We start from the raw sequence: 17,156 nt of genomic DNA, 5'->3' as shown, positions 1-17,156 counted from the left end.
GTGACTTTGGTGAGTTCCCATGACGCAATTCTCTTGGAGTGCATGGAAGTAAGACGTTGATGTTTTAAGACACTCGTCGTGATAAAATAGGAATAAGAGAATTAGCTCTAAGAATGCATGTAAAATTGAGATACAAGAGTAAAAGAGAAATCTAATATTAAGAATTACACATTGTATTCATTTTTACTGGGACTAATAATACATTATTAGTAATATTTAATCCCAGAGTTTCATTATTACTTAACTCTTCTTCTTCAATGCTTTATTTTCAGCATTGCCTTACCCGTATGTTACCGGAACATTTTTACATTTTGAATGAAAGGCTATCCAGTGGCATATAAAATAACCTTCAATAGGAATGATCATGGTCTGATTGGTCCAACTTCGTCTAATCAATGCTCAAATAGGTAATTAATTAATAATTCAATGATCCGTAGCAACCAATTCCTAACATGGCAATTGCTTCTAGAAACGACAATTAATAATTGATTGTTTTATCAGTATTTTCTTGTTACACCTGTCCATTTGTTGATATTAAAAATCACTCATGTGTTGAAATTATGAATGAAAAGATCTATTTAAAGTTTACCTGCCCACTAGAGGGCGAATTTTAAAAGGTGTATTCTCTCCTTTCCTGCAAACCGGTTTGTGGGCCGGAATATCTGTCGTATTGGAACCAGAATTCCCAGCAAAAACAACACACTGGGAAAAGGACAAGCTGACAGGTGAAACAAACAATTTTCCTTTGAAGTCGTAAGAATTTATTTACTACATTACCTGTCGCTGCAGGTAAAAAACGTAACTATTGTACCGTAGGATAGGTGTGGTTGTTTCATCTTTGTGTATTATTTTGTAAAAGATATAAAATGTCATCTCGAGCCTTAAGCAGAGAAGGCTATGCAGCTATGAGTACCAGAGGAGAGACAGATCGATGGATTTTAATTCAACAAAACACCTTTACAAATTGGGTAAATGAGCAACTGAGGATATACAATAATGAACTTCTTGAGGATCTTCAGACGGATTTTAGTGATGGAGTTAGATTATGCTATTTGGTCGAAGCTCTCCAAGGAAGAAAGATTGGAAGAATCATAAAGAAGCCACACAATCCCCACCAGAATCTGGAAAATGTTACTAAGGCACTGAACGCGATTGCAAACGACAACGTAAGATTAGTGAACATAGGTAAGTTGTTTGGGTTTTTATAATTTATTTCCTTTCACTGTCTATCTTCAAAATATCCCTTACTCGGCAACGTATGAAATTATTTTAACCAGGTTGATTCCTGATGGATGAAATATTGATAAAGGGTCATGTTTTGGATTTTTAGAAGTGGAGGCGTAATGAGAACTCTATGGTTCAATGCATGACTACCTTTCTGTGACTTGTATCTTTGTTCCTCATGGGGGCAACAGTTCAAAGGAGTCATTGAAACATATACCAGACTATATCCCTTATTTGTACCAAAGATATGGATGTTATTATATTACTTTTGTTGATATATCAAGCGATGTTCAGGTGGTTGCGTTACTCAGTTTTGTCAGTCTTATCACAGTGCTTGGCACAGGACTTGCTCCCACTATCAAATATGCAGCCTGACTAGTATATAACACTTGAATATAATTCGTTTTATATACTTGTCGGACTGCTTATTTGATAATGGGAGCAAGCTCCTAGGGTCAGGGAGTATACATTAGATTTGTAATATAAAGCCCCTGGTCTTATTGATCTTAAAAAAAAAACATTAAAAATAAATAAAAAAAAACTTGTTGTTGTCCACCAGAGAGACCCAATCTCATTAAAAAGCAACCAGAACAAACAAAACAAAACAAAACAAAACAAAGGACAAAATGAAATGAAATAATATATATTACAACAAAACAGGTTCTTTACCTGTACTTTATGATAGTAATATAAAGTCCCGGCAACACATAAACATTTTTTTCAAATCCCTCTGTTGGTTCCGGAACACTTCTGAAACCCCCATTTTCCAAAAAAAATATTCAGCCTATAATTAACTCTAACACCGATATCAAGTTATTTTGTATGTTACTTTCCCCAGTCCTTGAATCTCTCCATGGGCCTCTGAGCTTTGAATAGTTTCGGTCCCCAGCAGTGTTTTCTCCCTCAATGGCTGACTGCGATGGGGGATTTAAAATGACAGTTAGTGTTCCCGGTGTACGTCTCTTTAGTAAAACATTTTATTGCTTGGAAAAAATCCCCATTAGCATTTCTAAAGTTCATTTAGTGCATTTTCACTTCTAGTTTGTTGGGCACAGGCACTTTTTTCTGTCAATGACAATGGCCAGTTACTATCAAATAAAGCCAAGGTAACTGTCATCATCATCATCATATCCTCTTTGTGTTATGCACATAAGGCGTCGGCTAGGGTTCTCCATTCAGCTCTGTTTTTTTGCTATCCTTTCCATTTCACTCCTACTGATTCCATTTGCTTTCACTTCCCCCTTTTAACATCCTTCTCCATGTACCCTTTGGTCGTTCCGATTACCTTCTGCCAGCTGCTGTCCGCCCTGTATATTTCCCACTCCTTTTCTTTATTTCTATGTTGGTGTTGCTAATATTTGAGTTTGGTCTGCGAGTTCAATGTTAGATATTCTATCTGTCCATTTAAATATGAATAGACTGGCCACTATATTCTTATTCTATAGTAACAAACCATCAATAGTAATAATTGCCTGTGGTACAGGGATGCAGTTGTCAAGGTCAGGTATTGACATGACATGTATACTGTAGTATAATGCATGTCCATGAGAATCTAACTTCATCCTGCAGTAATCCCAAGGGGTTACTCCACCACAAAATGGGTATTAATGTGCTGATTTGGTGGTCAAAGCAGAACCTGTTCATGACCCTGAAATTTGGAAAATCATACCCTGTCAGTGACATCCATTGTTCAAAAGTAACCCAGTGAATGACTTGATATACATAATTCTAATAGAAGTAACCCCCTGTGATAGTACCTGAAGGTAATAATAGATTATGCATTTTGCTGTTCAATAGGCATAATATCTTTGGCATTTGTGCATTTGGTCTCACTCTCTTCTGCATCGAAATATCAAAAAATGGGTTTCATTGGTTATTCAAAAAGGTGATTTGACTCAATAAATATGCTAGTGGTATATTCTAAACAAGATTTTATGCAAAATATTTTTCTCTCTCCCAATTTAAGAGGTATGCTGGGTCTACCTTCTATGAATCAATGCCCTTTGAAGTACCAGTAGAAATGCTAAGTGTTTTAGAAATTACATAGATGAAATTGAAATTTTAAGTGGTTTTCCTGTATATTTGAGGTTCAGTAAATATATTTCATTTCTTTTCTTTTTTGCCATTTTAACATTTTTAGGATACTTAAAATATAGGTGTTACCAAATAGAAATTTCTAACCAATTACATAATTTTCTGATTTTGATCTATTATAAAAAATGAGGGTGGTAGATAAAACATAGTAACAAATTTGTATATTGATGTTAGGGTGTGAATATGTTATGACTAATGGATGAAATTGAAAACACCTTTATGCAGACATATACCATTGATTTCACGTATACATCCTAAGTCAAACATTTTGTTGAACCTGCCGGCAAATAGTAATGTATATCAATTCTATTGGAGTTGTAGGGTTTCTTTTTTTGAATAACACTGATGTGGGTTTTGAAAGTTACATTGTATTTATAAAATTGTAACTGTTTAGGGTGTTTTAATTTAATACATTTTTGAAAAGCTTTGAAATCACATATAGGCATGCAAATCAAATTATTTTTTAAATTACTAGAATTTAAAATCCTCAAATATCAAGCAACTTTCATTACTCCAAATTGCACATAAAATGGCAATTAAATAGTCAATTTAAACTTTATTGGTTGATATCTGAACCCTTGACATACAAACCCAGTTTAACCTACCATCTGCTGAAAAAACAATTAATAATCAGGTACTAAAATCCCTTCATTATACCACAGACAGCATTATTGGGATCAGTCTCTCTATTTGTTGTATTAAGTGTGTGAAATCCTGTGGCAAAATTGACAATGGCAAATAAAAATTCTTTTTGGCTTTTGCAATATATTGAGCACTTGGATGGCAAGTGATAGTTTAATGACTAGCATTTTAATGATCCTGGACAAGACAGTTTCATTTATTTTTTTACCTACCAAAACATTTCTGCCAAACTGGTACTTTATGTTCACTATAAGGGTGGTACTAAAATTAAGGTGGCTAGTGACATTTTATTTTGGCAAGTTAAAGTGGAAAGTTACTTGCTGATTCAGTGAGAAAAAAAAGGTTTCACACACTGCTACATTGTATATAAAATCCAATTTTAGCCACTGCAAACAAAGTTAGGGTATACTTGTACATGTACAAGAATCTTCTGGTCTATCCATCTGTCCTGATGTTGTACCTTGTACATTCAACTCCCTTCAATGGAATGTAATAAAACTATCCAAAGGTTTGGCATCATATAAAGATGTATATTAAGAGGTGTAACTATTTCCAGATGCTTGTAAGGGAAGGATATCCAATTTAGAAGTTTTGTATGTTTGATATTGTTGTGATGTAGAGTTCTTGTTATAATCAAAACTGTCTTCAATTAATGGTTTCAATTTAAATTTATATCATGGCACACTATGTACAGTACTATCATTTTTCTCCTAAAAGATAAACAAAAAGTTTAAGTGTTTTAATGCATTTTTATTACCTAAGTTTGTAATGAAGTCTACTTGAAAATTTGTCAGTAACTTATTCCTGTCTAAACCAAACTCTTTTTTGGATCTGTTTAGACAGGTGTTAAGGTCATCAAAGTGTCTGATTTAGACGGGTATTCAGTTACCAAAGTGTCTGGTTTAGACAGGTGTTCAGTTTACCAAAGTGTCTGGTTTAGACAGGTGTTCAGTTACCAAAATGTCTGGTTTAGACAGGTGTTCAGTTTATCTAAGTGTGGTTTAGACAGGTGTTCAGTTTACCATAATGTCTGGTTTAGACAGGTGTTCAGTTTACTGAAGTGTCCAGTTTAGACAAGTATTCAGTTTACCAAAGTGTCTGGTTTAGACAGGTGCTCAGTTTACTAAATTGTCTGGTTTAGACAGATGTTCAGATTATTCAGTGTTCAGGTTTGACAAGTTTTCTTGTATTCAGGTTCACACTACATGTAAATTTGTGGAATAGTTTAGAACATGGGCTGTCACGATAAATCACGGCTTTAAACCGCCTTTTGATTAAAGATGAATGAGAGGTGATGATCAGTGAAGCTTTAGTTTAATTGTATTATATTCTTCTATTCAATCATGTGAACAATGTGAGAGTTAGATATTGTATTAAAGTGTCAGAGTTGGGTAAAAATTATAAATACATGTAATCCTTCCTGCATTAAGTAAAACATCGACGCATGGGAAGTGAGGATTGTAGTAAGAGAGACGAAGTAGGGGTTCAAATTTACTTTGAAAGGTCCTGGACCTTTCCAAGTTTTAAATTGATTGCCCATTTGAGGGAAAACCAAAAGTCCTCAATAAGTGTCAATGAAAATGATTGAAGATCCAAGACCTAGGTAAATGTAATGTCAAAAGTCCTAGGTTAGGCTTAAAGATGTAATATGTTTGTTTCCTGATACCCTACCCATGTTTTTGTATCTACCCTAAACATCTTATGGCCATTTTGGCTCAAGCACTGTTAAAATCTAAATTGTATCCCCACTAACTCATATGAAAATGTTTTTAAAAAATAAAACAATTATCCTACTTACCTACCCTATTTTTTTCTTATGGTAGCAGGAAATGAGACTTATTTTTTTTTGGCCTTAGAAATTGAGGATTATAGACCTTGGACCACCACTAATTTTGAATCCCTACTAAATTTTTATAATGTTCATGAGCTGGTATTTTTGACAGCCTGAGGGTAATTTTACAGTGAAATATAGGTGAATACCCGTAAGAGGTTTTGTTCAAAATTAAGTTTACACAAAACTGTTAATTTTTATAATTTGGGGCTCCCTCTTTTGCAACATCCCCTCCCATCAAAGAGTATACATATATAAAAGGAAAATGCATGAAGATGAAAAACTTTTAAGCATGGAACATTGGATATGTATTAGAATGCTAAAGGTGTTGCTCTCTATAAAAAAAATGACAATATAAAAAAACATAACTCCAAAAAGTTCTTTGCTGTGTTATTTTATGACCCCTATATGGGAAAAGTGAAGGTAGATTTTTTTGAAATCCTTTTTGTTAAAAAAATTCATGGACTAAAGAAAATAAAACAGCATTGTTTATTTATACCCCTACTTTGAATGGGGGTAATAGTGATAGGGGTATTGGTCTTTCCATCCATACTTCCTTTCTTCTTTCCTTCCTTTCTTCTGTTATGCAGAGGGGTACCATCTCTTATCCGTTACTCCTCTTACACCACTCCTCCTGCACTACTGAATTGAATTTAATGAAACTTTCACAGAATCTCTATTACATGTTCCAATTGTTCACCTCCTATTTTAGATTTTGAACCAATTCAATTTGGAGGTCAAAAGGTGCACGTTATTAAATGGGGAAGTGGGGGTATAAAGTTTTTCTAGCTTAGTGACTGTGTATAGGAGGGATAGTGGTGTTTATCTTACATGATCAAATGGGATCAATTGATTGCATTTTCAGATACATGTAGCATTATATAAGAACTAAGGACTTAAGCTAACAGTTTGATTGTGATGTTTTATTAATGTAAATGATAGTTTAAACTAAGTAACTATCCATCTGGTCTTTGCATGACTTAGTTAGTCATGGATGAGTCTTTCTATTTCCGATATGATGAGCATGAAGTTAGCAGAAATCCTTTAAAATCCTGAAAACCTTGTCAATTGTTGGGTTCCTACCCACAGTCATGTCAGACCTCATGACAAAAAGAAAGTGTTTAGAATACATTTATTTTAACAGTGTATTGTATAGATTATTGTACTATCATTGTAGTTCCTAGGTGAAAATCAAGAGGTTGGAAATGATTCATCATGAAATAAAAGATATACTATTTTGTTTGGATATTTATACATGTACTTTCATGTTCAGAATTAAGATGGGAGAATGCCTGCTGAAAACAAATTTATGTACTGAAAACTCAGGAATCTTATTGTATTAAGCTACTGTATAAATTACTGATGATAATCTTAAAAAAAGTCAGCTTCATACAACAGCAGACCTTCATTAGGACCAAACTGTTGCTTTTAAGTGCTTTTGAATTCTTCACAAAATTTAGATTTGACTTCAAATGGTAAATTCATGATACTTTTCACCTTTTCCTAAAATTTTAAGATTCTTGAAATTTATGGCAGGTTTATGCAGCATTTAGGATGGGTTTACTTAAGAGTTATTCATAGCCTGGTGAAATGGACATGAGATTGACATGTAGATGTTAACCTAAAAAGATTTAAGTGAGACATCTCCCTCTCTCAATTATTGGCAGATTTGCTGAGGTTATGGTTTCGTGTTCTGTATTATTTGGCAGATTTGCTGAGGTTATGGTTTCGTGTTATGTATTATTTGGCAGATTTGCTGAGGTTATGGTTTCGTGTTATGTATTATTTGGCAGATTTGCTGAGGTTATGGTTTCGTGTTACGTGTTATTGGCAGATTTGCTGAGGTTATGGTTTCGTGTTACGTGTTATTGGCAGATTTGCTGAGGTTATGGTTTCGTGTTACGTGTTATTGTTAGCATTAGACCTTTTTTGAAATTAAATTCAATTTCACTGTGATAATATTTTGTGACATCTCCTCCCTTGATATGACACACAATGTTTCCCTTTATTACAATGAAAGTTCATATCATAGGTTCAAAATCAATTTTTTTTTTTTAAAGAAGTTGTGATTGCAGCTAAAGCTCCTGATTTGTCACGGACATGTAATCGGAAGATTGTTGATTTTTCTATGAAATATTGGCAACCTCCTGCCAAAAGTAGGAGACTTGATACCAATAAATTGATATCTCAACTTGAAGAAAAATTGCCATAACAAATACACCAGGGTATGCATTGCATGTTACGTCTTAGAAACATACATGCAGAAAAATTTCACGGTGCTGCAGTCTCCTATTGGATGTTTAATTATCTTTAATTGCTGAATATATTACCTAAATTCATACACATCTATCCCTAGTCATGGTGGTTGTTGTATTTCTCCTTGTAATTTGTCTGTTTTGTAGATGGATTTTCATGTTCTGGTATGATTGCAGGTTAATTAACTTTTGCAATAGGGCCAAAAAACACCTTACCCTACATTCGTTCTCCACAGTGAAGGCTATAGAAATGAAGTGATTTCTTGTGTTTTTGACTAGCATTATACTGCTTTTGTTATCCCACTTTCCTCGTTTTTCTATTTTCCCCCATAAATGAGACCTTAATTATATAATAAAGATTTTCTAAGATAGTCTTTTGTTAACTCTAACAATGGAAACTTTTTTTTTGCAGGAAGTGATGATATTGTGACTGGTAACCTGAAACTAATCCTTGGTTTGGTATGGCATCTTATACTACGGTACCAGATAGGAAAGACCAAATTTCCTACAAAGAAATTAATGTTGGCTTGGATACAAGCTGTTATACCAGAGTGTGGCATCTCAAACTTTACAACAGATTGGAATGATGGGATAGCTTTACAGTAGGTTTTAGTATTGTAAACTTTGAAGTGTTTGCTGTTTTTTTTTTTATATTTTGGATGTTGCATACATTTTGTATGTTAACTCCTTTTTGTTCCTTGTTCCGTGAAGTAGATTACAAAAATTGAGTCTAGCACTTAACAGCTGAGTCGGTTCATTAGTGTTTCAATTCCCGTAAGTGTATTACGTCAATTTATTATACATGTTTTGATTGATTGTAATAAATGAAAGTATAGCCCAACCCAATTTTCTCCTATGTCATAGAGATGATATTTAAAGTTACAAGTTTGATTTGATTAAAGAGTATCTAGAGCAAAATATTTTTAGTAACACATTTATTTATTAATTTTTTTTTAAACAATGAATGTTCAAGCTTCATTGAAGAACAAGACATTCATTTTAAGAGGCCTGTTTGCATAAAATTTTCAGATTCAAAAGTGTGTGTCCACTGATTTGAATCGGTTCATATGACATGTTAGATCTTTAACATATTGAGCTGGTAAACTTATTGCTCTTTCCCAAGACATAGGTTGAACAGTTAGGAGATGCTTTTTCTGGCATACTGCAATACATGGCCTCTTGATATACTGTATGTAACTTCAATTAGGATTCCTATACTGTGCTTATCAGTTTCATGTATGTGGCATGTCTACATGTACTTCCTGTATACTATTATGACCTGAATTTTCAAATATTTCAGTAAATGCATCATTTTCGGGCAAAATTTTCTTTGCAGCTGCATTTCTTAGATACCCGATATTTGGTGTATCACAATTTGTTTTTTGAAAGAGCAAGATGCAGCTCAGTGTACGCGAAATTGGTTCAGAGTCTACTGGACTGAATGTAAAAGTTTGTACTTTTCTCCTAATTGACCAACTAAAAAAATCAAAAATTTCTGCCAGACCAAAGGCATTCTTACCAGACATTTATTCGGTCCAGCAGTATTTTGTTTTCATTGGCAGCTCAGTGAGCAGTTATATAAAGCTCACGCATCTTGTATGTTATGTTGGTAAAATTGTGTTGTCATGAACAAATATGTGAAAAACTGCTGAGTATTGGTCTAGTATGAGACAGGATCCACTTTTCTTGGCCTAACCTTAATCGTGCTTGTCTTCTTGCATGTAATTACCAGAGATGGATTTGTTTGGCATATGTACCCCCAAAATTGTGAAATGAATTATTTTGCTTGCATAATTTTTTTTCACAAATCTACCCCAAAAATGTTCTTGCATTGCTTTGCTTAACCTTTACTTCTATGTACGCCAATTGTTAACATGACATCATGGATTATCCCTTGATATCTTCCAATGGACATTATATTACAATCAATGTATATATTTATGTTTTATACTTGTCTTCTAATTCAGTGCCCTGATAGATTTCTGTAGACCAGGACTTAGCTCTGACTGGAGACACATGAGCAGGAGTAGTGCGTAAGTTTTGATTCGGAAGTACATTAAAAATTCAACTTATCAAATTTCATGGATTGAGAACTTGGAATATGATATTCATAATCTGTGAACAAAGACTAGACAAAAAAAAAACTGACAAAACACTGTAAATGATACAAATTAATTACAAGAGGACAAACAGTAATTAAAATATAAATGAGCAACCTGGACAACTAAAAACTGGGAGTATGGACCTGGTGCACTGGTAGGGTAAGTGTCATCTGCTTTTCTAGAAACACTAATGAGTTGCATGCTCATACACTTTCAAGAACTGTATGAATTTTGCAAGAAGTGTACTTTAAATGAACTTTCTGTCAGTTTGTTTTGCTTGTGTAATATAATCTCAAATCCTTCTGTTTGTAGAAATTAGACAAATTTCTCATGAATATTTTCAGATTGGATAACTGCCGTAGTGGAATGCAACTAGCTAAAGACAACTTTGACATTCCATTGGTAGTAAGACCAGAAGATTTGACCTCACCCGACCTTGATGAACTGTCAGGGATGACATACCTGTCATACTTTATGAAGATAGATTCACCAGGGTATCATGCAACTCTGAAAATAGTCCAGAACCTTCTACAGTATGGATCCTGTAATAATTTTACTGTGAGTACCTGAAAGATGAATTTGTTGTAGGGATAGTACTAAACCATAAAGTGATTTGGCCAATAACAAGTGACACAACACAAAGAAACTAAAGTACACACAGAACAGAGCAGGAAAAACCCAATTAATTAAACTAAAGAAACTAATAACAATTAACAGATTTCTTATTAAAACCTAGATATGTTTAAAAACAGTGTACGATAAAGTCCTGGTCTCATCACACTTTTCATCATGTTGTATGGCACAGAGTTTTCTTTTTTTCACACAAGTCAATACATTACATGTATTTTTTCTTCTGTTGGAAATGAAATGATAAAGTATTCTCTTTCTTTAGTCACAAGCCTAATCAAATATTTAATTAAAGTCATTTTTTATGCTTTATTGAATCATTGCTATCATGTAAGTGTCAAAGTATAGGTATACACTTGTTATTTGTTAATCACATATGTATCAAAACAAACAGGTCTCTGTCTTTTTTATTATGTGATCAGTGATTTGTTTTTGTTACTATACCTGTAATAAATTACATAATTCTGTGTTGATGTTGAAAAATTATTTGCTAGTTATGTGTATTTCAACAGTTATAGTTAGATTTGTTATGAATTTTTTTTGGTAAACAGCAAATGTGTTCTGTTTGGAGAGAGAAAGTTCCAAGGCAGGAGGTTTTATATCTCCTGGGAGACAAACATTAAAAAATGGTAGACTCTAGAATTTCTTATTGTAGTGGTGGATACAGGGGGGCAGAGGGTCCTTGGCCCCCCTTTAGAAAATTGCAATTTTTAAAAGTTGTTGACAAATTGTTCAGAATGCAGGATTTGAGCTTTAATATTTCAAAATTTTCCAGGAGGGGGATACCCCTAAACCCCCCTAGCAAATTTGGATCACTTTGTGATCCTCACCTGTGATCCTGTCAAAAAAAATTTTTGGGGGGCCCCCCCTTTACCTAAAACTCGGGATCCACCACTGTATGGTATATGAAACGTCTGGAGGCTCCATCTATATTTAACACATATGAGTAAAGGGATGTATGAAGATCTTTTGGTCCATGTGGAATTAATTCTTTTGTTATTAAGAGATGACAGCTGATGAGTACTGAATGTTGAAGATGAAGGCCAATGAGTACTGAATGTTGAAGATAATGGCTGATGAGTACTGAATGTTGTAGATGAAAGCTGATGAGTACTAAATGTTGAAGATGAGGGCTGATGAGTACCGAATGTTGTAGATGAAAGCCAAGGAATACTGAATGTTGTAGATGAAGGCTGATGAGTACCGAATGTTGTAGATGAAAGCTAATGAGTACTGAATGTTGAAGATAAATGCTGATGAGTACTGAATGTTGAAGATAAATGCTGATGAGTATTAAATGTTGAAGATGAAAGCTGATGAGAACTTAATGTTGAAGATAAGGGCTGATGAGTACTGAATGTTGTAGTTGGTTGCCAGGCAATGAGTACTGAATGTTGTTGATGAAGGCCATTGAGGACTGAATGTTGTAGATGAAGGCCAATGAGTACTGAATATTGTAGATGAAGGCCAGTTAGTACTGAATATTGTAGATGAAGGCTGATGAGTACTGAATGTTGTAAATGAAGGCTGATGAGTTCTGAATGTTGTAGATGAAGGCTGATGAGTTCTGAATGTTGTAGATGAAGGCTGAGTTATGAATGTTATAGGTGAGGACTGATGAGCACTGAGTGTTGTAGATGAAGGCTAATGAGTTCTGAATGTTGTAGATGATGGCTGATGAGTACTGTATGTTGTAGATGAAGGTAAATGAGTACTGAATGTTGTAGATGAAAGCAAGTGAGTACTGAATGTTGTAGATGAAGGCCAATGAGAACTGAATGTTGTAGATGAAGGCTGATGAGTACTGTATATTGTAGATGAAGGCAAATGAGTACTGAATGTTGTAGATGAAAGCAGGTGAGTACTGAATGTTGTAGATGAGGGCATATGAGAACTGAATGTTGGAGATGAAGGCCAATGAGTACTGAATGTTGTAGATGAAGGCTGATGAGTACTGTATATTGTAGATGATGGCAAATGAGTACTAAATGTTGTAGATGAAAGCAGGTGAGTACTGAATATTGTAGATGAGGGCATATGAGAACTGAATGTTGTAGATGAAGGCCAATGAGTACTGAATGTTGTAGATGAAGGCCAGTGAGTACTGAATGTTGTAGATGAAGGCTGATGGGTGTTCCAAGTAGGAACCAAATCATGACCAGGAATGAATAAGAATCAACAATTGGTGCCAGCTTAAATCTGTAAAAAAGGATACCAATATGAATACACACAGTTTTTAAACATATATAGGTTTTAATAAGGAAACTATTAATTGTTTTTGTTTCTTTAGTTTAATTAATTGGGGTTGTTCCTGTTTTGTTCTGTGTATTTTTGTTCCTTTGTGTTTTGTCACATGTTGTTTGTCTGTTGTCTTTCTGGTGTTTCAGGTTTTGTTCTGTGTGTATTTTAGTTCCTTTGTGTTGTGTCACTTGTCATTTGTCTGTTGTCTTTCTGGTCTTTCAGGCTTTGTTTTGTCCAAGGATGTCCCCTTGTTTGAACCTTCTACATTTCTTCTTTTTTTTCATAAAGAAGCTGTTGAAAACTATTATGAAATGATTTTAACTAACAGTAACAAAGTTATCTTTTTAATTTTCAGTCCGATTGGCAGGATGGACATCTCTTGTCAAATCTTGTAAAATCTCTGGGAGAAAGTACACCTCCACTTACTGGTTCCAACTCAGAAAATATACAAAAAGGTAAATATACAATTTTTTTTTAACGTTATTATTCCATCTGTTTTAGTTCCAAATTATTTTTACTTGTTTTACCGAAGGACAAATCCTTTCCACTTTAAGGGTTTCCATTTCACTTTACAAGTATTCTTAAAGTTATGTGATATTCCATAGTTTTTTTGGTCTGTCAAAATTTGGAGTGTCTTGAACAATAAATTTGTAGAGAGTATCTTAATAACTTTTTCCTTATATTTTAACGTTTTGCATTGTTTTCTGCTTAAGTTATTTTAAAACTGAATACAGGCTTTAATCTCCGATCTCTCAGAATTAGATAAATGCCCTTTTTGGCTTTTTCAATTTCAGAATTTTCATTTCAAAAGATTAGGGTGGTCTGGTAACTTTATCCGTAAGTACTATATTTATTGTTATTTCTATGTGTATGTTTCCAGGTTTAGAAGCAGCTCAGAGACTTGGAGTAAATCCAATACTCACAGCAAAGGAGATGTGTGATCCTGAAGTAGACCATATTGGTATCATGGCTTATGCTGCTTATTTCAAAAACTTCAAACCAACAAAAACACCTGCTGAACGAGTTGTTTTGTCTTCACCACCAAAGAATGTTTACATTGGGAAGGAGGTATGCATATATTTGTCAGCATATTAATCGCACAGCTAAAATTAAGAAATTTACTCAAGCAACAAAAAATTGAAAATTGATTTTTCTACAAGCAGAAAGATTTTGTTTAATTTGCTTTTAAATAATGATTTCTTAATTTTGGTTTTTAACCATGTAACTTAACTCAGAGCTGTGAAAATGGTTTTAAAAAATGGTGTCTTACAGCGGAAATCTATGGTCTACTATCTGATTGTGATTGACAGTTTACAAGGGGCTCCTAAGAAGGTAGACACAACTCCTATAAATCGTTGGAACATTTGTATTAAGCATTTTACATCAATCTCGTGTAAGCATTAAATTAACTTGGACTGATTTCATTCTGTGTCAAGTGAAAGCTTGAAAGGGTTTGGTGAAATATTGAATATGCTACAAACATATCACTGATTTCAAAAGTTATGTCCCTTACCCTAGGTCTACCTCCTTAAGGAAGACTGAAAAGGGATCATTTGATCATATATTTTCACAGTTCAAATAAATGGTAAATGTATAAAAAATGTCACATAATGTCTATTGCATCCCCCCTAAAAAAGACACATTTCCCATCTTGCACTGAATAATGTTGATATATAAGCACATGCACACTTCACAAGCTTTTATAATAAGTAACTTAGTTTTGAAAATCAACAGAAATGAATGACACAATATCATTAGTATGTACCTAGTATTGAGCATTTATGTGACATTTTATCATATACTCCAAAGATAGCACTTTCTGATTTATTTTTGAATTTAGATTATTTAAGATTATGTAACTGAAGTCAATTTAAAAAGGGAAAGACAGTGATTTATGAAAAAAATATGCATATTCAGGCAGTGGCTACTGGATTATGTATAGTTACACTACATTTCAGGTCAAACCTGTCAGTTCCTCTCCTCACAGTGGGCGACTCTTAGGGTGAAAGTTTGCCATAAATATTGAGTGGTCATGATTGTTCATTTATTCTTTCTTGTGATTGGGTAGTGTTATGTCAATGCAAATGTCAGAACTCTTAGACTTATTTAATGGCTGGATAGATGCTGTTAACTACAGAATTTATGCAGAATTCCCTTACAAAATTTACTTTAGAGATTTTAATTCCCCAATAATTTTATTTTCTTTCATTACAAAGGGAGGAGCACTAATATAGAATGTATGTTAAATGACTGTTGCATAAGAAAATAGTTTTGTCTCCTGCTTTGTACTAAAAATTACATATGCATTTGGCTTTATAGCCTTCCATCCTTCAAACCATACTTAGTTACTATGTAAATTTAGTTTGCCATTGTGCATAATGAAGCTTTAGAGATAAGAAAGACATTTATCAAATTTGAGGTCAGTAAATCTTAGGTTTAACAAAAATAGATTTTTTTCCAACACAGGGATCCTGAACAGGGATCTTTTTATTTTTATACTGACTAATTAGTTGTTATTATCAATAGGAAAAAACTAAAACAACTTGGATTGGTGAAAAAAATATCATACTAATATATATATAAAGTTTAAACCTTTGATTCCTGATATGTCAGCTTGAAGATGGAGCTTTATATTTTTGTTTTTTTATAAGCCCACTGTTGATGAGTGAATGACAAAAATAACCTGATCTGAAGTGTAATGAATCAGTGATAAAGTTTATATAAATTCTAAACTTCATACCAAACTCAAACAAAGATTTTTCTCAAATCCTTTTAACCAATCAGATTGCTTGAAATTGAAAATTTGAGATTTGAGATTTTTTATGAAATGCAACCCTTTGCTTTTTAATGCTATTTCTCAAAAAACTATATTTATTTCTTACACAAAAGAGCAAGTTAATCATTAATTGCAAACCATGTATTCATTTTTCTATCCATATATTTTTATTTGTACTTGGTATATGCTGAAAACAGGTTGTAAGTATCATGTTACGGTGTCTAACTTTTTAACATTGAATTAACATTTAATTGAAATAACATCTGTAGATTCTTGTGAAATTCATTGTTTTTCAAATAAATCCTGACAGAATATATTGATGTAATTTAGATGTAAACAGTTGAGATATTGGTATACTGTATACATTGGAGATATTGGAATACTGTAAACATTGGAAATATTGGTTTGTTTGTTTGTTGGGGTTTAACGTCTGAGCAGCAATATTTCAGCTATATTCAGATGATGAACATGAAATTGATGATAAAATGAACATGAAAGGAGATATTGGTATACTGTATACATTAGAGATATTGGTATACATTGGAGATAATGGTATACTGTAAGCATTGGAGATATTGGTATATGGTATACTGTAAGCATTGGAGATATTGGTATACTGTAAGCATCGGAGATATTGGTATACTGTAAGCATTTGAGATATTGGTATACTGTATACATTAGAGATTTTGGTATACATTGGAGATATTGGTATACTGTAAGCATTGGAGATATTGGTATATGGTATACTGTAAGCATTGGAGATATTGGTATATGGTATACTGTAAGCATTGGAGATATTGGTATACTGTAAGCATCGGAGATATTGGTATACTGTAAGCATTTGAGATATTGGTATACTGTATACATTAGAGATTTTGGTATACATTGGAGATATTGGTATACTGTAAGCATTGGAGATATTGGTATACTGTAAGCATCGGAGATATTGGTATACTGTAAGCATTTGAGATATCGGTATACTGTATACATTAGAGATTTTGGTATACATTGGAGATATTGGTATACTGTAAACATTGGAGATATTGGTATACTGTATACATTGGAGATAATGGTATACTGTATACATTTTTCTTTTAGTTAGTTTTTCTGCTTATTTGTCTAAGTTCAGTAATTAGAATACAGCTTTAAAAAAAATAAAAATTGGTTATAGTCATGTATATTAAATTTTCTAAAATTGAGTTTCTTTCATATATATTCTCTGTGGTTTATTTGAAAAACAGGATTAATACTGATATTAAATGGTAGATGTGTGTAGAAATATAAATTTTATAGAAATATGTACAAAAATTTATCAAGTAGATCAACATCTTGCTTGCTTCTTTTGTCTTTTGTCCCATATATAA

The 17,156-nt window shown here is 33.2% G+C and overlaps 1 protein-coding gene across 8 annotated transcripts in view; it reads left to right on the top strand.

The window, feature by feature from the left end:
* Positions 1–593: 593 nt before the first annotated feature.
* Positions 594–17,156, top strand: part of LOC148625339 (filamin-C-like) — a 68,026-nt gene continuing 51,463 nt past the window's right edge. For 2 of the 8 annotated variants that reach the window (XM_088568775.1, XM_088568774.1), the window contains exons 1-6: positions 594–1,185; positions 8,459–8,648; positions 10,014–10,079; positions 10,493–10,706; positions 13,372–13,471; positions 13,897–14,084. In XM_088568775.1, the coding sequence (XP_088424901.1) occupies positions 867–1,185; positions 8,459–8,648; positions 10,014–10,079; positions 10,493–10,706; positions 13,372–13,471; positions 13,897–14,084 (1,077 nt within the window). In that variant the 5' untranslated portion in view covers positions 594–866. Of the gene's footprint in view, positions 1,186–2,076; positions 2,179–2,232; positions 2,331–8,458; positions 8,649–10,013; positions 10,080–10,492; positions 10,707–13,371; positions 13,472–13,896; positions 14,085–17,156 lie in introns of those variants that run through there. The other 6 variants (XM_088568779.1, XM_088568780.1, XM_088568782.1 and 3 more) reach the window with 5 other exon arrangements.

This window comes from Perna viridis, chromosome 2, assembly GCF_037379345.1.
Source record: "Perna viridis isolate PV_CMFRI_1.1 ecotype Kerala chromosome 2, ASM3737934v1, whole genome shotgun sequence".
Lineage (NCBI taxonomy): Eukaryota > Metazoa > Mollusca > Bivalvia > Mytilida > Mytilidae > Perna > Perna viridis.
Note: the sequence above shows the minus strand (reverse complement) of the source record. Positions and strands in the feature narration are given on the sequence as shown.